Source organism: Verruconis gallopava (assembly GCF_000836295.1).
Source record: "Verruconis gallopava strain CBS 43764 unplaced genomic scaffold supercont1.37, whole genome shotgun sequence".
NCBI lineage: Eukaryota > Fungi > Ascomycota > Dothideomycetes > Venturiales > Sympoventuriaceae > Verruconis > Verruconis gallopava.
This window is the reverse complement of record NW_015622173.1, coordinates 5,495-31,972: the sequence shown is the minus strand read 5'-3', so window position 1 is coordinate 31,972 and position 26,478 is coordinate 5,495. Positions and strand designations below refer to the sequence as shown.

Sequence of the window (26,478 nt, the reverse complement as noted above, 5' to 3'; positions counted from 1 at the left end):
TTCGTGTTAGCTCTAAATTTTGCAGCTTCTGAGTCCTATGGCTGGTGTATGTTTCCTTCAGCCTTTCGTTTGCTTCTAATTGCTCCGATTTGCCCATGTACAGGCTGCCAGCCTAGATAGCCACATGGACAAAGTCCCCGCCGTGCTGACCTGTGACAAACACGCCGTCTGCAAAACGTCTTGGAGATTGAAAAGCACGGCGACGTCTCGACGAAGGATTTTCTACAAGATGGTTGTAAATTTCATCCCAGTAGTTTTTACGCAAGCTCGTGCTGTCCCAAAAGGTGTACTGCCCTCGGATTCACCTGACGCGTTCACCATCGAGGCTGGCAAAGACGAAGATGCAGGGCTTGACGTGCGTCAGCTTGCCATTCAAGAGCTGAGCCAGCCTGAATCATATGCCAGGCTACCACATAACTCATGAGCAACAATTCAGTATCCGCACGAATTCTGACTTAGATATGAAGGGAGATGTTTGGGCTGATAGAAATATGTATCGCATCCAAGTCCTTTGGCCTGCGAGTGGAATTACGTAGAGCTACAACTGTTTCATTGTCAGACGACTGAACAGAGCAGCTGTTGGCGGAATGCATGTCACGAGCCTGCGTAGCCCAGATCGAGTCTATACAAAGATCGTCACCGCCAGAACCGCTTACCCAAAATGTCGTCATAGCTGGTAGATGCTTGATGGATGAAAACATCTCTAGACGTAAGGCTGTGAAGCCGATTTATAAAACGTTACGCCAGAGCCAAACTTGCTTGCTCATGGGGGAAAAAAAAAACCTCGCTGGGTATCATTGCGGTCGTGGTCTAACGTCAAGAGGCGGAGTGAGCTCAATGTTACCACACCGTTCCTCTCTCCAACTTTCGGCCGTCCTTTCCCTTGCCCTCCAGCCTGACTTTCACGCCCATGAGCCTCACGCTGGTCCACACACTTGGGTTTACGCTATGCGGCAAGTTTCGTCCTTTGAGCATCTGGTCGATCAGCCACATGCCCACGACAAACTGCTCGCGCGACAACGTCCTTCTCCCGGTCACTGTTGAACCGTTGCCGCTCCCATTCACCGCGACGAGGTCCCAGACCTTGGCTAGTCGCTCGGGAGGCAGTCGCGAGCGTGACCATATGTCCCGTGCAACGAGGTTCAAGACCTCGTCAGCCTGGTCGGGAGAAGATATGAACAGACCTTTGTTGGCGGCCCACACGCCTTCGTATCGCTTCCGCTCCGAGTCGGAAACGTAGTCGCGCCACCGCTCACGCGTGCCCTCGTGGTGCTTGTTCGGCTGCCGGAAATGGTGTTTTCGATTCTTCTCCTTCTCCTCCACGTCGCCAGTCCGGAGCGTGGTCAGCAGTCGCCCTGGCTGCCTCTTCTGCGGGCTTAAGCTCCTTGCTCTACTGTGTCCGAACACAACGTCATGGGCGTGGATTTTTCGGCGGGACGGAGGAATCGGGGGTGGCGTTCGCGATCGTTTAGGAGACGCACTTCTGATGGCGAGGTTTGCCCCAACCATGGCGTTGGCCAGAGAGTCGCCCGTCATGTGAGGCGTAAGCATGTGGAGCGACGTGTCTTTGTACGGTGCTGGCGACGCGCGCTGCGGGTTTGATGGCAGAACTCTTGAGGATGGCGAGGAACTCGTGCCGCGAACAGTGGACGTCGGTGCGAGGAGGCCGAAACGTGAAAGTGACGGCGGACTACCTGCTGACGCTGTATTTGTAGTGGATGTTGGCTTGCTTCCTCCCGCTGTTCGGCGCGGGGGAGGAACAGTGGGCTTCGTTTGAGGTTTTTCATTGATTTGGTCTCCTAAGGCTTGGTCGGAATCGGCCAACTTCTTCGTCTCACTCTTGTCAGCCTTGATTATGGGCTTTGGCTTGGTCGGTATATCTGGCCGTTGCAGCTCAGGTGAGACCGACTGTACTGAAAGAGCTCGCTGGGGTTTAGGAGCAACGATAGGCGGTGGGATTCCCTTTGCTAACGACGGTTGACGTTTTATAGAGGGGGGAACGTCTGATGATCCACCAGACCGCTGCTCGAACATCCTCACCAGCGATTTGGTGGGCTCGATAGATGTAGAATCGGTCCGTTGGTCATCTTGGTCGTCCATTCTGTTATCCAATTCTCTTGCAACCATTCGTTCGTTTAGTCTGCGTTGCAGCGCCAAAGCGCGAGCATCTAGTGTTGGCTGGTTCGATGATGCTGTCAGTGGGGGAGAGCGTCTGGGATTCGTGCTACGAGACGTAGTCGTGGCAAGCGTAGCAGCTCTAAGAGACTCGGGTCTTTGCATTGTCAGCCTGGAAGGCTGATCTGCTGGATTCAGTCTCGGGACGACAGGGCTCGACGCCGGTGTTGAATTCAGCCTGTTCTTTCTTTCGCTCTTTCCGTCCACCTCAGGATGCGTGCTGATGGTAGGTCTAGTATAAGATCGGGCATGGAATGGCGGAGGCACGGGTGCAAGATGATCTGAGTCGGGACGACTGCCGTTCTTGTTACGGGAGTTGCTGTTGTTGTGGGCTGACGTTGCTGACGAAAGTGCCCCATTCTGCAATCTCGTCACTCTTCCATGCCTCTGTGTCGTGCAAGGTACTGAAGAGAACGCTGTGAGGGCGCCAGCAAGAGCGGCATCAGGCACATTGTACAGAGTTTGAGAGCGCGAAGACGCTGATGTCAAGCCGTTCAAGCTCCGCGCATCCCGCTCGTTAGCTTTAGCTTCCATGCATGCATCGAGGCAGTGTGCAAACGTAAGGTACACTAGCGGCGGTAACAGCTAACGCACGCGAGAAAAAAATGAAAAGGACGTCGCAAAAACGTAGGAAGACGAAGTGAATATCACCAGCAGCACGATAAAGAATGTCGAATTGTTGCGCGACCGGTTTTGCTGCCGGGAGTAATAGGCAGCCTTGGTCTTGAGGTCTCTGTGCCAAAAATAAGCACCACGAGGTCAGCGCTTTCAACTGCAACCCCGTACGTGACGGAGCATAGTTTTGCCTGCGACGTAAGGTTACGGCTAGAGGCGTACACTAACCGGTCCATCTGTCAACTGAGAGGAGGAATGAGATCCAGTTTCGATTCAGCTGATCAGCAAGAGACAATCTCTTTCAGGTTCGAAAAAGAACTGGATACCTGCATCCTCCCGTACTGTGTTGCGACCATCAGCAGGATCCAACACGCGGGATACACTTGCTGTCTGCAAGGCTCCATGTTATCACTCACTTTGTCACGGGGTGAGGTCTCCCCTTGTACAAGATGGAGCTTGCATATGATCACTTGATGATTTGGACCTTCGAACTCGTTTGCACGAACTTCGCCTCTGAACGCTGAATTCTCTTGAGCATCGCAACACCCACAGCTCTTCCTCGGGATGCCATCGAAAAGCCCCAAATGCTCTTATATGCTGTACGACCAACGATCTGTAGAATAGCTGAAGTAAATCGCTGCACACTTGGCTTCCATTAGAGCCTCATGACCCGTCGTACAACGCGGGGGAAGTCTCATGTTCCAACGTATATAATCACAGTGTGAAAAGGAGTTACAGCTACCTAAGATTTACGAAACTTCAATAACCTTGATGTTCAATAACTTTCTTAGGCCGGATCAATCCCTGTGCAACTTTACGTATTCAAAATTGAATACAAATTCCACCAGGAGAAGAAACACGACGCAATGCTTCAGGCAAGACGAAAGGCACTTTCGTGGGAGTAGATGGACTTAAAATGCGCGACCAACAGTAACTATATCTGTTTCCCAACATGTCGTAAACGGTAGACCCGCTTGTGCGCTTCGTGGGAAATACTATCAGATTTCACACTTGGAAATAGAATGAATGCGTCTCTGTATGGATTATTCATATATCAGTTCATTTGGTTCAAGCCGAAAGGAATACCCTGAGCTGATATGACTGGCCCATCATCTAGGTTTCAAGAGCTGCAAATCACTGATGCTGTTCCATTATGCTAATGGGGCTTCTGGCAAAAACACGAAGATTGACATCCAAGATCCACAACGACAGTGTCTGTAACATCGAAGCACTCGATATGTAGAAGTGGGTGGTGACTGATATGCTCCGCTGCGTAGAGCACAAGACATGCAAAACAGTACCTCTGTACTTGGCTAACGAGTTTGACCGCACACAGAGAAATATGCTCATCTCGGACCCCAGCTGATGCCTCTCCACCCATGTCGAGGTCAGAGAGAAAAAGCGTTCTAGTAGTCTTTGACGTATTAAAAGTAGCATCTTGGAAAGCCGATCATCCTATGGTATAGTTTCACGATCTAAGGCCTCTAATGTTGCCCAGAAAAGCGCCAACCTTTACCGCTGGACTCGGTCGCGCAATCACAGTAGTATGAATGGGTACTCCAAGGTTCCGACGCAGTAGCACGGACAAATGTCAACTAGGATTGAGCTGTTCCTTGACTTCGTGCAGAACGTAAGCAAGGATAAGGAACCACCCAGGCGTGACATACAGGCGTTCGTTCTGTGACCACATGCTGAATCGGCCAAATATACGTGGCGTGCATCTGTAGACGCACTTCCGACATTTTCAGTTTGTCGTAACCATCCAATCGGCCATAAGGTTGTACGAGGCGCAGGAACATCATATACACTTAAGTTGAAGCAATTGTTGTGCTCAGGTTTGAATGACGGCCTGCTTAGCTCAGAACAAGGCGCAGGGGCGACGGACCTTGATGACGAGTTCATGCTCATTCCTTGTGGACGGTTTGAGGACTCCTGGAAGAAACAACTACATCGCCGTGGTTGACGGATGTTCATCTTGTCAGCCTCTGTAGATCCATAGCAGAATTGGTTCAGATCCCCGGATGGTATACATGCAGCGGGATATTTTCACTCGGTAACGTAGCGGACTTCAAGTGCGACTTTGTGAGTGGGTTCCAAGTGGAGCGGGAGACCCGTCCGCAATCCGAATGCTTGCACTAACTCCGTTTATAGCTTAGATCGCTGTCTGCCAAACGCCTAAAAATCCATGGTTATGGAACTTGGTTCTGGAGTAACCCTGATGAGGCATGGTCAAATTCTGGATTGCTCTCCGTACCTTTCGGAGCTTCATGCTCGCTACCTAATGGCTAAGGTATACAAGCGGGAGTGCTTCTAATCCGACCATGCACTTTACAAATGGCCTAATTATCTCGAGTTGTTTTTCCTCCATCCATGATATCACACTTAGAGCGCTGCTGAAGCAATCCGATGAACAGAGTCCACCCTACCTAGGCTCCTGAATCTCAAGTGTGTCAAGGGCCAAGATTTGATGCTCCGGAACGAGTCAGTCATCGCTTCGAGCTCACCCTGTTGTTGGCCCAGTGGTCAAGCTACCGGACCCCGAGTTTCCACACAGGAGACAATTGCGCCTCATGCCCGGGATGCAAATCTTTGTGCCACGCTAACGTGCAGACTATTGCTAGCCGTTGCGTTAAGACCGTGGGCGACTGCACCTAGGTGCTGACTTCTTAACGCATCCACATCTCTACTTGTACGTTCTCCATTTCAGTGCACTCTCTTTGTCGCCTAGATTCGAGCTCGCCCGAGGTGGGCACCCAGAATGTCTGGAGGACGTGGCAGAATTCTCGATGGTGTGACGATCACCTTCCTCGTCCTGACGTGGATTGTGGTGCCGCTTCGAGTCTACACCAGAACCTTGATTAGAAAGAGTTTTGGATGGGATGATGTATTCGCAGTATTGGCTTTTGTACGTTCGCATCAGCTGCAGCACGTGAAGCTAGTATTGGGACTAACTTGAGCTGTATGCAGTGCGTTAACAATGGCTTGTCCGCGTGGGCGATGTATGGCACGCATTATGGTGTTGGACAACATATAACCGACTTGCCTCCATCGAGGGTTGCAGGTGCATTAAAGGTACTAATCTCCAAAAAATGATAAAAAGACAAAAAAAGTATTTACGTGTGAGCTAGGGATATTATGTCTCTGAGCTTCTATATGTCACGACGACTTGTCTCATCAAGGTCTCGTTCAGCTTGATGTTGTTGCGCATTACTGATAAGCGCTGGATTAGCTGGGGCGTCTGGATTGTTATTGCAATCACAGTCGGTTTCTCAGTTTTCTACTTCTTCTTTATTATGTTTGCGTGCGAGCCTATTCAATTTTTCTGGACAAAAGCACTCGGGGTCACTGATGGGCGCTGCCGAGATCCAGTGGCGATGACCAGAGCAACTTATGCCCATGGCGCTGTCATGACGTTCGGTGATATCACACTTGCAATTCTTCCTCTCTTCGTGGTTCGAAGCTTGCAGATGTCGCAGAGGCAAAAGATCTCGGTATTCAGTCTTCTTGCGCTGGGCTCGGTGTTAGTAAACACTATCGTATCTTTCAATATCACTGTCGCTGACAATCAATTAGAACATGCGTTGCTACAATCGCCCGTTTACCAGAGGTGCATAACTTGGCCAACGCCGACTTTACGTACGACAATCTGGTGATAGCCGTTTGGTCTATCGTGGAGGCCAACGTTGCAATTATCGCTACTTCAATCGCTACTTTACGACCCCTGCTAACAAAACTGGGTGTGATGGACTCAACAGTCGCTTCTTCGCATAATCAAAGTACTCAAAGGAGCTATAGAATGCGCAACATTCATAAAGGAGTTGAAGCTAGCATTAGTGAAGAAGACCGGCTTTACGACCAATACTATCCTGGTCGAACCATGCCACCACAGTCGAAATCATACAGAATGATGGGAATAGGATATCCCAAAGATTCCGTGAAAGTCCCTTCAACAGCATCTTGAAAGGGTACGTTTCTCCGGAGCTTGGGTCTAGATGTGCTGGGGAACGTGATATAGTTTTCGGTGTAATGAGGCGGTATCTTTGAAACTTGACTTCAGCTGCTAGGGCAAACTATGATATGCTGAGGCCATATCATTAGCCAATTTCATATCCTTGGTCGAAATGCTGGAGGTGGAGGTGGCAAGAGGAAAAAACAATTGCACAGAATTTGGACTTCGCGTGAAACCGAACTATACGACGAACATGTTTAGATCGTGCGGCACAGGCCTGCTGCACCATGACATTTAGAACGGAGATAAATAAATGAATTAATTCATGTTAACTGTCTAATCTTCTGTCAGAATCTTTGGAGGGTGAGAGATGCTTTGGTCCCCATGCGAACGAGGACCTCTACAAATGAACAAACTATCGTCACCATCTCTCCTCTGTTTATCGCCGGACATGAGTGGAATTGAGAAGACTTACAAGGCGCTTGCAGGATATTTATCTTCATTGGTCGGTGCATTTGAAAGTGTCTAGTGCTTGTCCGAAATTCAGATTGTTTAAAAATTAATTTTGGCCTGGATCGGATGAACCCTCATGCAGACAAATCTGCACTGGTGGATTCAATAATCTCTGTTCTCCAAAGGTCAGGAAATACAACCGAAGGTTTATTTATGGTTTTCTTTGCCTGATTTAGACGTGTTTGTGTCGCCATGGGGGTTGAGGAACGACTTCTGGTGGCATTCCAAGTATAGTGATCCACAGTCACACGCAGCTACTTCGATTCCAAGATTCCACGTTTCTGGATCTAATCTAAGTTCGATCTTTCAAAAAGTCATTTAAGCAGCTGCCTGCATTATCGGAAGATGCGCGTCTCAACCTGCGCCACATTCTCACTTGAGAATAAGCATACATATCTCTTTTTGTTCAAATCGAAATAACAATGGAGGACTTGAGAACTATGCAAACGTGAGAGTCTAGTGTAATTTATGGTAATATTCCTCATCAAGCTCTGAATGGCCTACTTTGTGAGTCGTTGCGCTGACTTATAATGAAGTGATTCAAATATGGAAATGGCTCATCAGCAGCTTTAGGTGGCTTAGGGTAGTAGACAACGCTAAATTGACCTCACACAGCTTCTAGATCAGCATATGCGAAGGAATTCCGTAGTAAAGCTCTTTTTGTCTCAAAAATGACGAGCTCCATATCCGTATTAATATTGGCCCCCATGGGAACACATATAAATTTAACGGTAAGCTTGCCTAAATTATGGAACTAGGATCTTCAATAATATCTCTTTGCAGCCAATTCCTCAATTTGGTCATGGAATGAAATTAGGAATACGTCCAAGAATATATTAGACAAACACTGCGTGATGTGATATCTAAGCTTTTGCGCGAAGGTAGGAAGTGTATCTTTTGCAAAGGCATGAATAGTCTTAATGCCGGTAGTACGTCATCGGAAGAGGCAACGGCCACTAAATAGAGTTCGACGGATCGAGAATACTTGCGATAATAACCGTACTTCTTCCCTTATTTAATGCACCGAAAACCTTCGATTTAGTATATTTCAGCATAGCATATAACCCGTTTGAGACTGATGGTGATGCAGTCATCCTCAGCTTTCACCAGACTTTTGGTCGAACTCACGAAGTGACCAAAGCCAATTGATGTGATTAATCACCCAGTTGAATAGCGAATAAGAAACATAAGTCTTGAGATTCCAGCAGCATTGTCAAAAGTGGTTCTTGGATTCTAACCGGATGCTCCATCTGGATAGAGATATTGTTCCAGGGCCAGAATACGCTAGTGACTGATTCTAGCCTTTACAGTTTGACACCATCGGGTAACTCACAGAGCCTCCGTACTGAACTCGTAGTTGAACGGATTCGTCCACTCCGGGCTGCCAGAAAGGAAGATACCGCGATTCACTCCGGCTTGGTTTATTCCGCAAACGAGGAACTCTTCCAAGTAGCCATCGTAACTCTTCGCTCTGACATCTATCTGCAATGGTCCCTAAAATGTTCTTTACGAGCGTTTAGCGTCTCGTTAATGGAAAAGGATAAGTACCGTCTTGAATATCTGCCTCACTGATTTTGACCTTCAGTCTGAACAAGAAGATATACACTCGCTGGTGAATTGAATGATTAACAATCAGAAATTTAATCTTTAGAGGTCCGTCCCTCTGCATTGTTGCCTGAGATTTGAAGTTCACGACTGTACATCCAACTCGTCACTTGTCCAAATCTTTTTTTGTGATGCGAAAACCCAGACAAGCCTAATGTCGTGGGGAACTGACAAGGTAAACTGTGGAGTTATCCTTGATCAAAGCACTTTAAGCTCGGTTCGCCGTTTTTCCGCAACCACATTTGGCGCCAGTGGCGCTCAATGAAAATATGTTTTCTCGGATCTTTGGGGTTCAGCAAACATGTGACTGTTCATTCGGGAAGTTGCAACAGAATGCCGGTCACCGAACCTTGCGCCGATCGCCTTCACAACAAGCATCACCCGCGTCCACTCCACAACACGTAGCTATCTGAGAGAATAAATCAAGTTTCTAGGTATTGATTTGGTCTAGATGCCGTGTACAAGTATGGCATGGGTTCAACAACTGCGAGTCATGGGCAGCGGCACTATAACTTTTGTACACGGTCACCCGCGATTGGGCTTCCAACACTGGTGTCCACAAAAATGGCTGCTATATCATTCTTACTTCTGCTCCTATACAGTGTTAAATCATGCCTTTCATTACCTCACCAGGAAAAAAGAGCATGGACTATTGGGCAGAAGGTAAAGACCACTAGCGGCACAGTCATAGGTCATGAGGCGCCCTGGCCAGCAAATTCTGGTCTTTCAGAGTATCTGGGAATACCATACGCCCAGAATCCTGTTGGAGACCTGAGATTTTCGGCACCCAAGGCGTACGTGAGCAATGATGAGATCGACGGCAGCAAATTTTCAGAGGAGTGCTTCCAAATAGTGGATGGTGTATTCGCAATTGCTGAAAAGGACTTTCCCGACATACCTCAAGACTTACTGGCATTTGGGAAAGCTCTAGCTGGAGATGAAAACACCGCGTTCGGAGAAGACTGCTTAAAGATAAACGTATGGACCAAGCCACAGTCGGGTGAGAAATCCAAGGCGGTGATGGTGTGGATATATGGAGGAGCCTTTTCAGTCGGTGCAACTTCAGCAGTTTGGTACAGTCCTGCAAGATATGCGGCGGAGCATGACGTCGTTGCCGTTAGTTTCAACTATCGCTTAAGCCTGTTTGGATTCAACATGGCCACGTTCACGGAAGAGAAAAATCCTGGATTACTAGATCAGCGACTAGCTCTCGAATGGGTTCGGGACAATATCGCGGCTTTTGGGGGAGACCCTAAACGGTCAGTAACCGTCTCACATCATGTAAATTTCCTGCTGATGACGGATTGTAGCATTACGGTCTTTGGCGAAAGCGCTGGAGGCTTTTCGGTTGATCATCTTAGCTATGCATATGTCGACGATCCAATCGCCAACGCATACATATCGCAAAGCGGAACCGTCACAGGGCTGGCCGCTAATAGTCAGGACGATACGGTTTGGTGGCAGGTATCGAAAAGCGTAGGCTGCGGTGATAACTCAACGTCTCCTTCAGAATCAATCGCGTGTATGAGAGCACTTGATGGAAGTAAGATTATGGACGGCATTCGAAATGCTGGCCCTGGAGCCGGAGTAGCATATGGCGTCACCACGATCCTGTCTTTTTGGCCCGTTGCAGACAACAAAACGGTTTTTGCAGATGCGTGGGATCGTGAAGAACAGGGAAGATTCGCAAGACGACCAATGCTTGTGACGAACAATGCAGCAGAGGGGAACCTAGTTCTTGGAGCGTTGAATGCAGGATTAGACTGGGCAACAACAATACCCGGTATCGTTGGCTTTCTGTCCCAGCCAGTGCAAACTGCGTACGAGTGGCTAGGTGTTTCAAGCGATACAGGCCCCGCAGCGCTGCGTTTCTTTCTCAAGTTCATAGAGGCAGGGGTTTTCAACTGTCCCGCTGCGACAGCTGCCAAAGCTAGACACGACGCTGGTGTACCGGTGTGGAGAGCATACTTCATGGGACAATGGAACAACACAAACCTTGGAGGGTTGGGTGCATACCACGTCAGTGACGTCCCATTAGTGATGGGAGCAACAGAACGAAAAGAAGGCGCAACGCCTGACGAGCCAGAAGAAACGTTGATGATCAAAAACGTCATGAATGCCTGGGCGGCTTTCGCAAAAGATCCCGAAAACGGTCTGACGAATCTTGGCTGGCCTCGTTATGATCCCGAGGGTGAGTCGATAACGAGAAACACAGATAAAGGAGAGGATACTGACATGTAAAGGCAACACATTGATTCGGCTTGGACTTGATAACAAGGGCACTCCAAGTATTGGTCAATCCACAATGTACGACTATTACTGCAAAGCAATGCGGCACGTCGGGCCATCAGAGTACAAAAATCTCGAGCCCGTCAAGCAACAGAGTCAAGAAAAGGTTCTGTCTGACTTGAGGGGCAAATACAATTCATGAGCATCGTTTCGAAAATGTTGATTCCCTTGACTCGGCATCAAAGCATTTCTCGGTTCAAGAGCCAGCTAGAGATACATAGCAATTTGCTTTTAATGATAACGACAAAGTCAAATGACGATTTTAAGAGCATTGCTGTTGATTGTGCTGTAAACTTAAAGCCAGCCAGAATTCGCAAGACAAGCCATCAGTGCGATTTTCTGAACCCCGATTCCTAATGGGCTAGAACAATCTCATAGGACCATCCTTTTCTGCATGGCCATATAGGCTTCTCAGATCAAATAAAGAATCGCTATGCTACAAAATTCCAGTCCGGAATAAAGGTTAAACAAACAAGCTATCTACTCTCATGGGTGCAAGATCGCAACAAGGATGCGAGAGCTCAGCCGCAGCGACAGCAGCGCACTCTGCTAAACCTTCACATGGGCTTTAAGTGCTGTAAGAAGAAGTGCCCTATGGTTTAGGAACAAGATAGAACGAATATGGAGCGACTATTTGGAAAATGGCTATGTGAAGGATCGTGAATGCTGTCCGTAGTTTCCAAGACGGAAAATCACCCCCCCTGGATGAGAAGCTGTCCTTGCATCGAAAGGCGGGATGGAAGTTATGAGCATAGCGTCTCGTATGCACATCGCGGGGTCCCAACGAGCAAAATATCGTCAGCATAGTTGATTATTTCTGCGCCGTGCGACGGCGCATCGTGGGCGGTCCAGCTTCCGGTTGTCGATTCTCTGTGCGTTCGACCAGGGCCTAGGTGCCAGGTTATCCTGAACGTTGAAATTGAGGCTCGCAGGGATCTGTCCCAGGCATTCTCGCTTTCTAATACTCCGCAATTATGCAGATTACCCCACATGACTCCCCCACAGCACGTGAGCCCGAGGCATAAGTTGGACAGGGAAATTTTGAGTGACATGATTGACTGACGGCGGCGCGTCTCCCCACGTCGCCATTGAATCAGGAGATTGGTCCGTTTAAGGATAAGGGTTTCGGCATGAGATGGCTGGCCTTGCATTTGTTTCATCGGCTGTTTTTCCAAGTATGACTCCAGGACCGATGTACCATTGGAGTCTGAAGGAATTGAGGACTGTGCCTTTCGTTGATAGTTCTAGAGCATGTGACAAACCGAAAAGTACTGCTAGGTTGACAATGTACCATTTGCATTTTCACGGCCTTTGGAGATAATCCACTGCAAAGCGCTCAGTACCGCCAAAATGAGGCTTCTCGGCTCTTTAGTCGTCGTCGCCGTCGTCGTCGCACCAAGCATATCAGCACTGCCATTGCGAACGAATGATGCAAACAGTCTCCAATCCAAGCAACTGGTTCACGAGCGCTCTTCCACAAGATTAGATGCTGAAAACAGCTTCCAGAAGAGTAAGCGTTCAATTATTTACTTCGTCTCGAATTTGAATAGACAATGGCAATGGAGAGCTGACTGCCGGGGAAAAGGAGTTATAATTCTAGCCACGAATTTGGGCCTTGGACTTGGCGGTATTATCGGGGATGCAGCAGCGAGCGGCGTTGGGGACGCAGTTGGTGGCGCGGTTGGAGACATTAAAAACATATTCGACGGTGGAAGCGCACCTGCGAGCAAGTCACAAGATGACAGCTCGGCCGATCCAGTCATAGAAGCTCTCCAGAATGCGGTAGAAAATCCACAGCCTGGAATCTTCAACCTTATCGGCGGGGCTGTAGGCGAATGGTTCGGTGCTGAAGTTGGAAAGTTCATATCGCAGGGACTGGAAGGAAATGCAAATGTCCCGGCCATAACGCAGTTCATCGACGAAGCAACTTCCAAGAATTGATGGCCGACCTTGAATGACTTATGTCCTAGGCCCGGCGTAACGAATAAGGTAAAGGTGAAGGAAATACCATAGATACTTATGCTTACTCTCACAATCCATCAACTGTGCTAAGTCGACGATGAACAAAGATTCCCTGACGTTTCTCCCAAATTGAAAAAACTGTGCTGCAATCCTTTGGCCCCGAAAACACCACTCCGTATATATGGTTTCGTAGCATGCATTTGCCAAGTGCCTCAGTCCTCACTGAAAAGGGAACATCGAGGAGCTTGGTTCGAGTTTTTAATCTACAAGTCGCAAAGTTATCTACCGGATGCTCCGCACTAATTCTCTCAAGTCGCCACCTTCGACGATTTCTCCACCACTGCCAATTGCAGCAACAGAACTTCCCCAGCCTTCTCCGACTTCACCAATTATCCTGGCGGGTCGTCCGCCCACCACGCTGTTCGGCGGCACGACCATTCCCCCAGGTACGATTGTGTCAGGGAGTATCTTGACATTTTCTCGGATGATACAGAATGGCTGAAGAACACAATTGGCGCCTATGTGAACGTGTGATTTGATGTCTGCCGATGAGATTTGAGAGTTGGGCCCTGAGGAGGCACGGTTAAGCATTTCAGTCAAAGATACAAGGGTAACTTATCGCACGAGGACAAAGTTTTCCAATTTTATACGTACCTATGAAAACATTGTCTCCAATTTTCATTGGATAATACGTCCACGAGCCTTTGCTCATCCTTCCCGGAGGCTTGATCACTGCTCCGCTGCAGACGATGGTGCATCGTCCAATCGCAATGGCCGTGCTCGACTGCTTCGCCGTTTTCGGGTCCGTAGATGTGGACGCCTTGGATCGCGTGAGATCTCCTCGAAGTTGCGCTTCAGCCATGATGACGGTCTTGCCCGCAAGGGTGATGTTTGGCGTGCCGCTGATGGCGGCGCGACGAGATACTTTGTTTCCAGAATCTGTCTCAATGTATTCGCCTTTTGCTTTTCGGCCACTCACGGACGGTCGAGAGGACATTGTGGCACGATATGGTAAAGCACTGTGTCCTCAACCGTCCTAACTCCAAACGGGGGTTTGGGGACATACGCCAAATAAACGGGAGGAATATCTTGAAACGATGAGTCTGGAGCAGAAGCAGAGACTTTTCTTTTTGAAGAACTATAACGCAATTACTATTACGAGGCTGTTATGACTGCAGAAGATGAAGTCTGGATCATCGTGGTTTGATATCGGATGTGGGGCGAGGGTGAGACTGAACGGACTGCGCGAATCTGGCAGATGCCTCGTGTGCTTGTCACGTGATATTGCGTTCTGGATTCAAGTCCCGCCGACACATATTAGACCAGGCAAGTTAGAGCTTAAACATTGCACTTTCCTGGCTCGGCATATAAGCAACCATATCCCGATTGTCGGGCCATAGTTTGATGGGAACGCAAATATTCTACATTAATGCTTGCCCTTCAATTTCCACCTTTGTGCCCGCCAAGCAAAATCTTCAATCACCTTTCCCCCTCCTCGTCTTTGGAGCGATAAACAGCCGTGTATCACAATCTAACATGACCTTCAACAGTCGTGAGGATGCGGTTAAAGAATAGCGAATACCCTGGTATGGAAGACACGGAGCCTAGCCTAGCCATTCAGCTGCACGTAATTGCCTAAAATGGACCAATTAGTCGCGCGACTGGACTCAAAAAGAGCTACATAACGCACCTGGAAATTGTCCTTGCCGGTTACCAATCCTGCCCGTCCACCATTCATTCGTGTTTGCTGTCCGGCTGACGATCTCGATGACGTCACCAGTGGTGAAGCTAAGGTCGCCGTCGGCTTGAGCTTCGTAGTCGTACAGAGCTGTCACGGTCTCGACATGATGACCACTAAGCCGTGCCGGCTTTGGTTTTGGAGGCGGTGGAGCTGGGCCCTTCTTGTGTGCTGCAGCCGCTAGGCTGGCGGAGGCTGGGCTCACCGGGCTGTAAGGAGGTGGGGGATTCGGGTCACCCTCTTCGCCATGCTGTGTGATGGCTGGGGTGGAAGGCGTCGAAGTCGAAGATGACGGTAGCTTTCCGTAAATGGCCTCGTATTTACTTCTTCCCGCAGTGGTCGTCGAAGAGCCGGCTTCAATGGCTAGAGGTTTTGAGGCATATTTGCTCTGCCCCTTCAGTCGACCGCCGGTGGTCTTGAACTTTGTGATGGCAAGAGCCTCGGCCTGCTCTTGTATGTTGCCCCTCTTTTTCTCGAAGGCCGCTTCGATGTCCAGGGTCAGGTCAAAGTAGCCAATGTCGATGTTCTGCATGCGCTCGTGCAATGTGTAGAACACGTTGAGCTGCATATAGTAGAAGCTCTGGAACAGAGGCTTGATGAACTCACGCTCCAGTTGGAAGAGCTTTGGCAATTCTGACTTGAGCAGCTCGTTGAAGTAATTGTAATCCTGCGTGGCTACCTCAACGTCGTTCTCAGCCTTGTATAGCGCCTTCTCGTCCTTTAGAGTCTTGTCTTTCTTGTCCTGTAGCTTCTTCAAAGTTGCTCGATGACGATCGTAGTCGAGCTGCTTGTGGTCGCGCTTGGTCGCTATCTTGCGCACCTGCTTAATAATCTCGAGCAGCTCGTCGGCGGGTTTGATAACACGTGACTCAATCATCTCGAGCTCTGGAGCAAGCGTGCCTTGGAGTTCTCTGACAATCTCTTCATACTCTTCACACGCTCTTATACCCTCAGGGTTGCCTTCTTGTACGAAAGAGTCCGGGTCGGATACGCGACCTGAAATAGGTCTGTATATTTCAGCGCATGCTTCTGCGGGCCGGTTAGCTCAAGACGAAAGGTTTGTGTGACGGAGAAGGTTGTACGCACTGCTGAACTCTATCTGGTGGTTGAGCATGTCTTTGTGTGCAGGTTAGTAGCTGACTGGGAGCGTGCGCTCGGGGTGCACGAACTGTTGATAGCATCAAAGTACCTGCAACCGAAGGGTCAGCAGCTGGTCGCGACAGGGTGTATCTGCGGGCCTCGGCCTACTTTTTCGACTCGTCGTGGAGCTTCTTGGTCTCTCTTTCCAGCTCTTGGAAGCGTCGCTCGGCATCGATGTAGACTGGATCCTTGGAGATGTCTCCCTAGGCATGCGTTCGAGTCAGCGGGTTGACAAGACAGTGGATGGATAGCAGCAGGTTGGAAAAGGCGAACGGAGCAAGAGAGAGACTAACAAGGTTGAATTTCTGCTTGACTGTCTGCGGAGCGCGTGCCACCTGCTTGGTAAACCTAGAACACAAACCCGTCAGCTCCTGCGCAACCAGGACCGGCAGCACCGGCTATAGGAACAGGAAAAAAAATAGCGCTGGAAAAACCAGAGATGGCGCCGGGAAAGAGGGCAATATAAATGTATGCATACCCTTTCCAGCTCATGGCTGCTCAGCACGGCAGAGAATCGTGCGGCCTGCGAGTAGACGGAGGGAGGGGATTGTTGAGAGGAAGAGGGAGGAGTTGTGTGCGAAAGTACTGTGGCTCCACGATGTGGCTGATGTGTGGAAGGACAGGTCTCTTGGTTGCGCTGTGGGGACGGCAGAGGGGCGAGGACAGGATGTGCACGGAGAGTGATGGCGGGTGGTGTCGTTGTTATCGCAGACGTAGATGCAATTGAGGACGTGGACGTGGACGAGTGAACGTATATGAGGTTGTGGCTGTGGGATGTGGATGTCGTGGTGGTACAGGCAGGACAGGAACCTAAGCCGTTTGCATCACTGGCATCATCATGCTCATCGCAGCGGGGGTTGACCCGAGCCGGAACGTCAGCCAGCAGCTTGAGTGGCCGCACAACGGGACTGATTCACTGCACTTATTGGACGCTGTGGACGTGCCGTGGCCTGGCTGAGCCCCACGACGATGACGGCACCGGCGGAATCAAAGCGCCCAGCGCAAGCACCAGCCTCAGGCTCAGCCACGGCCCACGTGCACCAGCGCTCCCAGCCACTGTAACTTATCTTAAGTTACAGTAGCGAACTGACGGAACGGTTTCAGTACGAGCCCATGCGGTACGCGGACACACACGCACACAAAGAAGCGACCTCCCACTGCAGCACCTGGCGAGAGGAATCCCGCGTACGCTTTTTCTCTTTCTTCCCATTTGTTTCTCAGGCCTGGCCACCTTGACTTTTGTAATTTTTGTTGCACTTCAAAGTTACGCCGACGTCACTTGCACGTCCAAAGAGGGCGAAATGAGGGGATGAAAGGCACGTGAGATAGCGTTGAGTCTATTTTAGCAAGCGCCGCACTATCGGGAGTCCGCTTTACGCGTGCTGACCTTCGCCGGGCTAAGACAAAAAAGACGTAGAGCCGACACCAAAAAAAAACCAACAGACGCACACACTGAAGCTGCAGGCCTAGAGCCAAATCAAAATCCAATCCATTTCTCTTCCCCAAATAGGGACTCATGACTGTGAATAAATGCAACGAGATTGTGCCGGCTGAGGGTGGATGAACTGCACCGTCTGGTGTGCTGCTTGCATCCTTTGTGTAGGGTCGTCTGCGGCATCGGAGCGGTCCAATGACAATTGTCCATGCTCATTAACGTTCTTCGCAGGCCCCGAGCTTCGCGACCTACAACTATTCCTTGCAGGCATCGGCATGTCATCCATCGACAAAGCCTACCGTTCTCCATCTCTGCTGCCTTGATCATGTCACACATCCCGTCCGCTGCAAGACATGCTCTGCGGACCTGTTCGCGGTCCGCTGCTTCGTCGCCATGTCTTTCTCGCACTGCGCGTCTAGCCGCCACCCATGCCTCGACAAGTCGCCATCGGTCTTGCAGGACGTATGTTTCCCATACGAATCCGCTCGAGGCTACAGTCAATGTTGAAACCGCCATCAAAGCGGACCAGAAGAAGTTTATGCAGCAGTCGGGTCTTGCTCCCAGTGATGCCCAGGTCCCTGCCGCACAGTCGCTCGACGCTGGTGCGATGATGAGTCCCGTCGCCGGCATGCTCAAACAAGCAACTATAATGGTACTCTCCCACTATGTCCCTTGTCCCTCCCACCTGGCACCGCCTCTCTCAGTATTGCTGACGCGCCTCCTAGGACGAAGGAACGAGGCCGATCTATCTGGACATGCAAGCTACCACCCCGATGGACCCTCGAGTTCTCGACGCAATGCTTCCCTTCATGACGGGTTTATACGGCAACCCTCACAGCCGCACTCACGCATATGGTAGTATGTTCTGCTCTAATCTTCGACGAGACGATCGATGCTGACTATTCGCAGAGCACTTTGATCGCAACCCCGAGCACTGAGTTGGCTAAGCTACTCGTCCGCATGTCCCCTTGTTCACAATCTTGTTGCGGTGTCGCTCTGTTGACACCCTACGCAAGCATACCCGTCGCCTACCATCCTTACTTTCCTCTTTGGAACACAATGCTTGCCCTATTCTTGATCGCTGACCTACGTTAGGCTGGGAAACCGAAAAGGCAGTCGAAGCTGCGCGCAAAAACATCGCCGACCTCATAGGTGCCGATCCGAAAGAGATCATCTTCACCAGCGGTGCGACTGAAAGCAACAACATGAGTATCAAAGGCGTTGCTCGCTTCTTCAAAAAGGGTGGCAAGAAGAACCACATCATAACATGTCAGACGGAACACAAGTGCGTTCTCGATTCGTGCAGGCACCTTCAGGATGAGGGCTTCGAGGTCACGTATCTGCCTGTACAAGAGAGCGGTCTGATCGACATGGAACAGCTCAAGGCCGCTATCCGCCCTGAAACAGCACTAGTTAGCATAATGACGGTCAACAATGAAATTGGCGTGGTGCAACCAGTAGCAGAGATTGGAAAGCTATGCCGGTCGAAGAAGGTTTTTTTCCACACCGACGCGGCGCAGGCCGTTGGAAAAATCCCAATCAACGTTAATGAGATGAACATTGACCTAATGTCCATATCCGGCCACAAGATATACGGACCAAAAGGTGTTGGTGCATGTTACGTTCGGAGACGGCCTAGGGTTAGACTCGACCCGATCATCAGTGGTGGTGGCCAAGAGCGCGGTCTGAGAAGCGGGACGCTCTCCCCACCACTCGCCATCGGTATGGGTGAGGCTGCAAGGATTTGCAAAGAGGAAATGGAGGTACGTGCTTTCTTTCTTAATTTGCCAGCAATTGGTGTTTTTTCCGCATTTTTTTTCTTCCATGATTATAAAAAGCTTTATACATGCATGGCTTGCAGAGCGCGGCTGGGTGTCACGGGCGCAAGCTCGTCCAGACGTGCTGTGTTGAGAAACAGCAGGGGTTATGATTGCCAATGAAGAACCTTAATGTGCACTCAATCTTCACGACTTGGACGCTACTAACTAACTCTTTGCCAATAGTATGATAGCAAGTGGATTGCACATCTCTCCAACAAGCTCAAGACTGGTCTCCTCCAGCTTGGGCATACACATCTGAATGGCGACGCGTTACATCACTACCCAGGATGTGTCAACATTTCGTTCGCCTACGTGGAAGGCGAATCGTTGCTCATGGCTCTCAAGGACATTGCTCTTTCATCAGGCAGCGCATGCACGTCGGCTTCACTCGAGCCGTCGTATGTTCTCCGTGCTCTAGGCAACAGTGATGAGAGTGCACACAGCAGCATTAGATTTGGCATTGGTAGGTTTACAACCGAGGAAGAAGTTGACTACGTGATCAAGGCTGTCAGCGAGAGGGTGGACTTCTTAAGAGAGCTTAGCCCCTTGTGGGAAATGGTGCAGGAGGGTATTGACTTGAATTCGATTCAATGGAGCCAGCATTGAGCCGGCTTGTGTTTCGTCGTCTTGCGCGCCGGGCTACGCTGCGCTCCCAACCTTTCTCTCGCTATGCATCCAGCATGACTTCGACATTTTCAGTGCGTTCTCGCGGATGCAAAGAAAATGCACTGTTTTGTAAACATGGGAATTTTTTGGCTGTGGACGTTCAAGGATTTATGAGCGACGTCTATATACTGAGAACGACCTTTGCTCCTTTGCAATTGACAATAGTCGATCAGGCACACGTAATTGAAAGAGACATCCCCCCCCAGTTCGTTGTGGCTCAGGTTGACATGCGTTGAATCCGTGTTCTGCTATAACGGCGCCGCCGTGACGCTGATGCGATGCTGTGGGGAGTGACGAAAGTGGACATTGGGGTGTCCGAGCTCAAGCTCTCCGCATGACGAGGTTGACGACCGACTTGCTCGCGCCGGACAGTCTTTAAGTCGCCTTCATCAATTTGCCCTTCGCCCTCGCAGTTATTTCTGCAAGGGCACCAAAGGAACCTTGCATCACCTTTCTCTGAAATTGCTCCCATACGCTTGCTCATGCCGTCGTAAAAATCACCACCCGCACAGAACATAGCTGTACAGTCAAACGTGTCGGCGTTGACAAACCTTGGCGCGCAAACCGGACAAGATGCCCCCCGTACCGGACAACGTCCTCAACTGGCTGTACAGCGTGCTAACAAGCGTAATAAAACCCCTGAAAACAAGTTCGCCGCGTAGGCTGACCAGGCGCAGGAATATCATGACATCAACAGAACGTACAGTGACACGGCCCAACTTCTCTTCCATTATCCTTCCTTACGGCCCAAGACGGAAGTGTACAGTGCGCACACCTTCCCCGCATACGTCTGATGATAGAACCTGAGATCTAAGAGGCACATGATAGCATACGAACACGGCACGTCGGCACTTCTGCTGCTATTGGCGGGCACTATACCTGTTGAATTTCGCGGCCAGGTCTTTCACTTCCCCATTCATCTCTGGATTCCCCATGCATACCCGCGCGAAGCTCCCATAGGATTCGTGGTTCCTAACGAGACGATGCTCGTTCGACCTGGGCAGCACGTCAGTGGAGAAGGGAAGATCTATCATCCCTACCTGGCGAAATGGTCTGGTTTCTGGGATGTCAGTATCTCCGTCGTCGCTTGAATAGATTTTCTGCTGACGGGCAAGAATAGAAGTCTAGCTTGCTGGATCTTGTGGCCATTCTTCGAGAAGTATTTGCTAAAGAGCCACCGGTCGTCTCGAAGCAACATACACAGCAGGCTCGTCCTCAACAATCGGTAGCTCGGACAGCCCCAACACCGCCTCCACCCTTACCTCCTCCGCCGGAGGAGTGGAGGAAGTCTCGACAGCCAACTTCGCATTCATCCATTGATAGTACGAACTATCCACGACAGCATGGCGAAGTTCCTCCTCCGCTCCCTCCAAAGGACGTGGACCCTTCGCGGTCGTTGTCAATAAATCCAACGGATGAACGAGCTCGACAGTCAAGCCATGGTGCTTCTATGCCTCCGATTTCGCTGTCACGCGTCCGAGGGGATGGTTATGTCCCGAATAAGCACTGGCAAGATGCGACCTACGTGCCAGCGCAGACGTCAGTTGATTCACGACAGGGAAGCAGAAATGACGGGCCATTGCCAGTCAGGATTCTGCCCCCCCACGTGCGCTCTCAGCAACAATCGCATCACGAGCTAGAGAGTCCAGTGAGCCCGAGCATGTCCTTGAGTAATGTTCCACCTAAACCGGCGCAATATGCAGAGCAACATATTCCAGCTGATATTCAATTTCGCCCTCCGCATGCTCCTTACCAGCCACCGCAGCCATTGCCTCAACCGATACCCCAAAGCCACCTTCAGCTTTCCCAAAAGCATCCTTATCAACACCCAATAGAGCAAGACTTCCCCCGTCGACCACCTCCGCAGCCTCAGATTGACTTGCTTTCCTCTCCTCTAGATGTACAGCTTCCAGGCCAGAGTCAACCAGCTGAAAAACTACCTGTGCCACCTGTTCCACCAAACCCTGAAAAAGATGCTCTTCTCCACGCTCTGTCGCAGGCGCTTTGCTCGCAAGCCGGTCAGATTATTGCAAACAACAACGCTGCCGTACAATCTCTAATTGCGCAGCATCATGCACTCATGAACGCGCAACAAACACTTCAGGCTGAGATCGAATCCCTCACTCAGCTGTCCTCCATCCTCGATGGCAACGAATCAGCTCTTCGACAAGGTTTGACGCAAATCGATTCTTCTATTGCCAACGCAGCAACTCAAAGGCGGCCTGAAATCGATACTCTTATCATTTGTCCAACTGTTGTCGGCCAACAGGTATACAATGCTGTGGCGGAAGAGCAGGCCGCGAGATATGTCCGACTGGCGTTGGGAAAGGCATTGGACAGGGGAAGAATTGGCGTGAAGGAGTATGTCAAGGAGATGAGGGCGATAGCCCGAGAAGAGTTCTTCCGCAAAGTGGTCTTAAAAAAGGCCAGCGCTGGCATGGGACTCAATATGGGCGAATTCCATGAACATAGAAGACATTGAAAATGAGTGTTTATTAACTCGCTGTAATAGACCGTGTTAAGAACTAGGGAGTTCCCCCTTCCCTTTACCTTTCCTTTGGCCTCCCCCCATGGTATTTCACCCTTCATATATTGCACCCATCGAAGCCAGAACTCCTTTTATGACGAAGTCTGCTTATTGTGTCGTCAATCCGTCGCTTCATTGGGGAGGAGAACTTGCAAGTTCGTGCCCAGTTTGAATGACGCCTCCAATTATGGAGATATTAAAACTGCGCCAAGGGGACCAAATATGAATTTGCCATTGTCATAGCTGCTGCACTTACGACGCGCTTGACCATGTGATTCTGGTAACCACTGTGAATTTGTGCCATGAAGCTCTCTGAGCCTGTGCTTTCCCCAGGTTCAAGCCACAATACGGATGACTAGGGTCAGGGAGGAAACGAGCTGCGTTTGCGATGCGCAGCCTGTTTATAAGGGAAGATAAACTCTTGCGCAATCGTACGAGTTGAGCTTTCAGAGTAATGAAAGGTCGGTGGGGAAAAACGAGGGGTACGCTCAAGAATGGCGAAATCAGCTGCCAGATCCCCAGATTTCTCACGTCTGGAGCCGTTGTTCCAATGGCTTTGCAGAGTGTGTTGAACATAACCGAGGAGGATTTTTTTTTCATTTGAGGGCTGTTTACGAATCCTTATGTCTAATGTGACGGCTGGGAAGTTCATCACCTGCGATGGCTTTGTTTCACGCTAAAAAGAAAGCACTTGTGCAGGCCGCTCGGTCCATTGAAAATCCATCGACGGGCGTCGATCCGCAGTAGAGATGGTGGCGGAGTGGCCTTTAATAAAACGCCGTAGAATCCAGTTACTTTGTTTAGAAAAGAAGTTGATGAGCCTATGATAAGATGCGAGAGGACAACGTGCCATTTGATAGTCAGTAAGGGCCAGAAAATCCGATCGACAAAGATCCGTATCACGAAGAACAGCCGTCATCCATTGGCATGAAACCAGCACGGTGGTCTGGCTGCGCTCACTTCCCCTGGCAGCGGTAGCGCAGCAGAGTACGCAACAGCGAGCAGTCATGATGATACCCTTGACTGGCGTGCGGGGAGCCAAAGGTGCTTTTCATTTTCCTCGCATCCGCTCCCCGGTGGAACGGTGCATGATATCATTCATATCGTAGCGAGCCGCTGCATTCAAGCTGACGGCATTGAAGTTTCGATAAAATTCCTTCCCGAGGATCAAATTGCTCATTATGAACCTAGGAATTTGCACATGCCTGCCTCACATATAGATTCGGCTGAGGTTCTCTTTCGTCCATTAGCCGAAACAGGCCCATCCCTACGAGATCTGCACAGGCTTCAAGAGAAGACTTGACTCTTAAAATCTTTTATTCGACACCATACACGGAAACATACGAAGCCAAACATGGTGTGGACCTTAATTAGGTCCGAATTTAGAGTCGATCTTCAGTCTCTCTACGTGCTTTAATGTGGCGTAAAGTGAGGGCTTTAGTTCTAGTGGAACAGAAACATGAACCGCCGGCTACTGCAGTCTTGCATACGCAATACAGAGCCATGTGCGATTGCGAGCCATGGAGGACCTAAAGTTGACATATTATTTTAGGAGCTGCCGTACCAGCTTCACTGCTTGGGTAGCTTTCTGAAGCTCCAGCAGTTCTTGCGTTCTTATTCTCTCGAAGATGGCAAAGTCAATCCTCTTTGCCTTATTTCCGTCACTCGTTCTTATGTCGCCAACGATCAATCCATGGCATCGCTCACCAGCGGAAACTTCCACTGCTCTTCACCAGCTGGAAAAGCGGCACCCACCTCCACCACTGCCGGGAAACGACACTTGGTACGCTGCACCTGATAATCTCACGTCGGTCCCACCCGGCGGAATTCTAAAATGGCGTCCTGCTCCAAGACCGTTGTCTCTAGACAACGTAGTTGCCATTCCAGTGAAAGAAATGTATCAGATTCAGTACCGGACTCAGAATGCTGCAGGTACACCGATTGCAAACGTGCTTACGGCCATTATTCCCGAATCCCCCAATTTCAATCATTTATTCTCTTATATATATTTCTCAGACACGCCTTGTCCGAACTACAATCCCTCGCTCGAGATGACATTGCGACCATGCTATCCCATGCTCTTTACGAAGGAGCAGATTGGCCCGCTTGTCGAGGCTCTTGATCAGGGTTGGATAGTCGCCGTGCCTGACGACAATGGACCTGAAGCTAGTTTTCCTTCGGGCCCTACTATGGCATATACGACACTTGATAGCATGCGTGCGATGCTACAGTCGGAGCATATTACTGGATTATCATCTAACGCGATTATCACATTGAACGGCTACTCGGGGGGCGGAATTTCTGCCGCATGGACGGGAGAACTACATCCTGTTTATGCTCCAGAGCTTGACATAGCCGGAATCGCACTTGGAGGCTTAGTTCCCAACTTTACATATCTTTCTGGTAGGTTATGTTCTCCAGAGATCTTGCTATCTTGCTTCGGTTCCAAGGCTAACAGACGTAGAATTCATCAGAGAAGGGACTGGATACTTTGCTTGGGGCCCGATCACACTTGTTGGCCTTTCTCACGACTATCCTCAACTATCAAGCTGGCTCGATGAAAATTTGATCCCGGAAAAAGCAGCCGACTTTTGGCTGGCGGAGACACTAAGCATTCAGGGAATCGCAGACAAATATACGACGATCCCGACTTGCAGTTACTTTACACGCGGATGCGACGCATGGAGTGATGAGATTCCCTCCTCCATCTTGTACAACTCAAGTAAAATAACCCTTTATCTAAATACCGAAGCCTGTTGGTAACATGTCTTTAGCAACGATGGGCATACACTCGACGCCAAAGGCTCCTTGGTATCTGTATGAGGTACGAGAAACATGTGCTGAGCTCTGCGAATACCAATACTGATCAAATTGTGTGCAGACAGCTGCAGATGAAGTATCCCCAATAAATCTCACTCGCGCCCTGTACGAGAAATACTGTGCGCAAGGTGCCACTATCTACGTAAGCATGCCGGCCTAAACACCATTGTAACCATAAGATCACTTACAATATTCCCCAGTATGAAGAGTCTCAACTGGGTCTAGCGCATGCGACAGAGTCTGTAGTTAGTACGTACGAGTAATATCATAAGCTGTGCCTCGTACTGACCCTACACCAACAGACTTCCCTGGTGCCTTTGAGTGGATGAAAGAGAGGCACGCAGGTGTGCCAGTTAGTCCCGGTTGCAAGAAGGTGGACGTGTCTATTCCCACACTCATGTCCGGTTGGCCAATTTCAATTTTGGAACCAGTAATCGATACTTTGATTGCGGAATTCGACGGTGCGCTTAGTCCAAAATGGACTGTGATTTGACGAAATGTCAGATTAATTGCAAAATCATAACCTGAGCACAACAAGGATATGACATTGGAACCCTTATTTTCAGAACGGATCATAGTAAATCCAGTAGTAGCATTTCTTTTATCGAGATTTAGCAAAGCAAAGATTCTGGCCATTGAACAATCTGGATAGATCTGGTAGGCCTTCTTAAGAGAAAATGGACGCTGCTTCCGCAATGCAAATCAAAATTATTTGATTCAATATGGTATCGCGTTCAAAGTGCGTATCAGAGTCTGTGCACAGTAAGAAATGGAACATTGTTCCTCTAAAACTACATCTGAACGGCATTTCCAAACACGTACATTCCCGCCACATAGCAGGCTTACGGGTCGAAAGTAAGAGCAGCAAGTATCTCTATCGCAGAGAATCTTCACCCTTCGGGTGGCCAATTCTGTGAGAATCAAAGCGCCCACTGGAAGCGGAAGAGAGATCTCTTTGGATCTCCCACAAGCCGACGTTTTATCTTGAATGTTCCCTGCTGTACGGTGCACGTAATACTGGTATACGTATGAAAGGATTTCTTTCCGGTCGAATTCGCGTGCTCCCTGCATTTGGACTTTGCAGGAGGGAAATGATTTATTTGCAAATCTTGTTTCGCTCAGTCGGCAATACTGGGTCAAGAGCCCGCTCGCACTGTTGCTGTATTTGACCTTTTCAGAAAAATGAACTGGACTATCAAAGCTTGGCCAGGTCAGCGAGTGTCC

The 26,478-nt window shown here is 49.6% G+C and overlaps 9 protein-coding genes across 10 annotated transcripts; 6 read left to right on the top strand and 3 right to left on the bottom strand.

Moving 5' to 3' along the window:
* Positions 1–442: 442 nt before the first annotated feature.
* Positions 443–2,872, bottom strand: PV09_08134 (uncharacterized protein). The gene has a single exon (XM_016361991.1). The coding sequence runs from the start codon at positions 2,707–2,709 to the stop codon at positions 841–843; it is 1,869 nt and encodes a 622-aa protein (XP_016210111.1). The 5' UTR covers positions 2,710–2,872; the 3' UTR covers positions 443–840.
* Positions 2,873–5,383: 2,511 nt separating this feature from the next.
* PV09_08133 (uncharacterized protein) lies at positions 5,384–7,073 on the top strand. Its single transcript, XM_016361990.1, has 4 exons — positions 5,384–5,695; positions 5,758–5,862; positions 5,919–6,310; positions 6,364–7,073. The coding sequence occupies exons 1-4, from the start codon at positions 5,549–5,551 to the stop codon at positions 6,749–6,751; spliced, it is 1,032 nt and encodes a 343-aa protein (XP_016210110.1). The 5' UTR covers positions 5,384–5,548; the 3' UTR covers positions 6,752–7,073.
* Positions 7,074–9,421: 2,348 nt separating this feature from the next.
* PV09_08132 (uncharacterized protein) lies at positions 9,422–11,288 on the top strand (the record flags this gene model as incomplete). Its single annotated transcript, XM_016361989.1, has 4 exons — positions 9,422–10,116; positions 10,168–10,640; positions 10,752–11,048; positions 11,101–11,288. 4 exons carry the CDS (start codon positions 9,422–9,424, stop codon positions 11,286–11,288), a joined length of 1,653 nt encoding a protein of 550 aa, XP_016210109.1.
* A 1,208-nt stretch (positions 11,289–12,496) lies between these two features.
* Positions 12,497–13,087, top strand: PV09_08131 (uncharacterized protein; the record flags this gene model as incomplete). Its single annotated transcript, XM_016361988.1, has 2 exons — positions 12,497–12,656; positions 12,732–13,087. The coding sequence occupies 2 exons, from the start codon at positions 12,497–12,499 to the stop codon at positions 13,085–13,087; spliced, it is 516 nt and encodes a 171-aa protein (XP_016210108.1).
* Positions 13,088–13,390: 303 nt separating this feature from the next.
* PV09_08130 (uncharacterized protein) lies at positions 13,391–14,105 on the bottom strand (the record flags this gene model as incomplete). Its single annotated transcript, XM_016361987.1, has 2 exons — positions 13,391–13,677; positions 13,763–14,105. The coding sequence occupies 2 exons, from the start codon at positions 14,103–14,105 to the stop codon at positions 13,391–13,393; spliced, it is 630 nt and encodes a 209-aa protein (XP_016210107.1).
* Positions 14,106–14,717: 612 nt separating this feature from the next.
* On the bottom strand, positions 14,718–16,478 carry PV09_08129 (uncharacterized protein; the record flags this gene model as incomplete). Its single annotated transcript, XM_016361986.1, has 7 exons — positions 14,718–14,743; positions 14,799–15,875; positions 15,933–15,962; positions 16,016–16,035; positions 16,095–16,189; positions 16,280–16,334; positions 16,465–16,478. 7 exons carry the CDS (start codon positions 16,476–16,478, stop codon positions 14,718–14,720), a joined length of 1,317 nt encoding a protein of 438 aa, XP_016210106.1.
* Positions 16,479–17,426: 948 nt separating this feature from the next.
* PV09_08128 (cysteine desulfurase, mitochondrial) lies at positions 17,427–20,112 on the top strand. Its single transcript, XM_016361985.1, has 4 exons — positions 17,427–18,073; positions 18,147–18,276; positions 18,517–19,184; positions 19,425–20,112. Exons 1-4 carry the CDS (start codon positions 17,630–17,632, stop codon positions 19,845–19,847), a joined length of 1,665 nt encoding a protein of 554 aa, XP_016210105.1. The 5' UTR covers positions 17,427–17,629; the 3' UTR covers positions 19,848–20,112.
* A 166-nt stretch (positions 20,113–20,278) lies between these two features.
* On the top strand, positions 20,279–22,447 carry PV09_08127. 2 transcript variants are annotated; one of them, XM_016361983.1, is made up of 4 exons: positions 20,279–20,534; positions 20,585–20,672; positions 20,736–20,974; positions 21,028–22,447. In XM_016361983.1, the coding sequence occupies exons 1-4, from the start codon at positions 20,481–20,483 to the stop codon at positions 22,387–22,389; spliced, it is 1,743 nt and encodes a 580-aa protein (XP_016210103.1). In that variant the 5' UTR covers positions 20,279–20,480; the 3' UTR covers positions 22,390–22,447. The 2 variants fall into 2 exon arrangements, with proteins under 2 accessions (XP_016210103.1, XP_016210104.1); XM_016361984.1 differs by having other exon boundaries at positions 20,585–20,974.
* A 1,660-nt stretch (positions 22,448–24,107) lies between these two features.
* PV09_08126 (uncharacterized protein) lies at positions 24,108–25,747 on the top strand (the record flags this gene model as incomplete). Its single annotated transcript, XM_016361982.1, has 6 exons — positions 24,108–24,837; positions 24,899–25,156; positions 25,209–25,258; positions 25,316–25,396; positions 25,455–25,503; positions 25,557–25,747. The coding sequence occupies 6 exons, from the start codon at positions 24,108–24,110 to the stop codon at positions 25,745–25,747; spliced, it is 1,359 nt and encodes a 452-aa protein (XP_016210102.1).
* Positions 25,748–26,478: the final 731 nt, after the last annotated feature.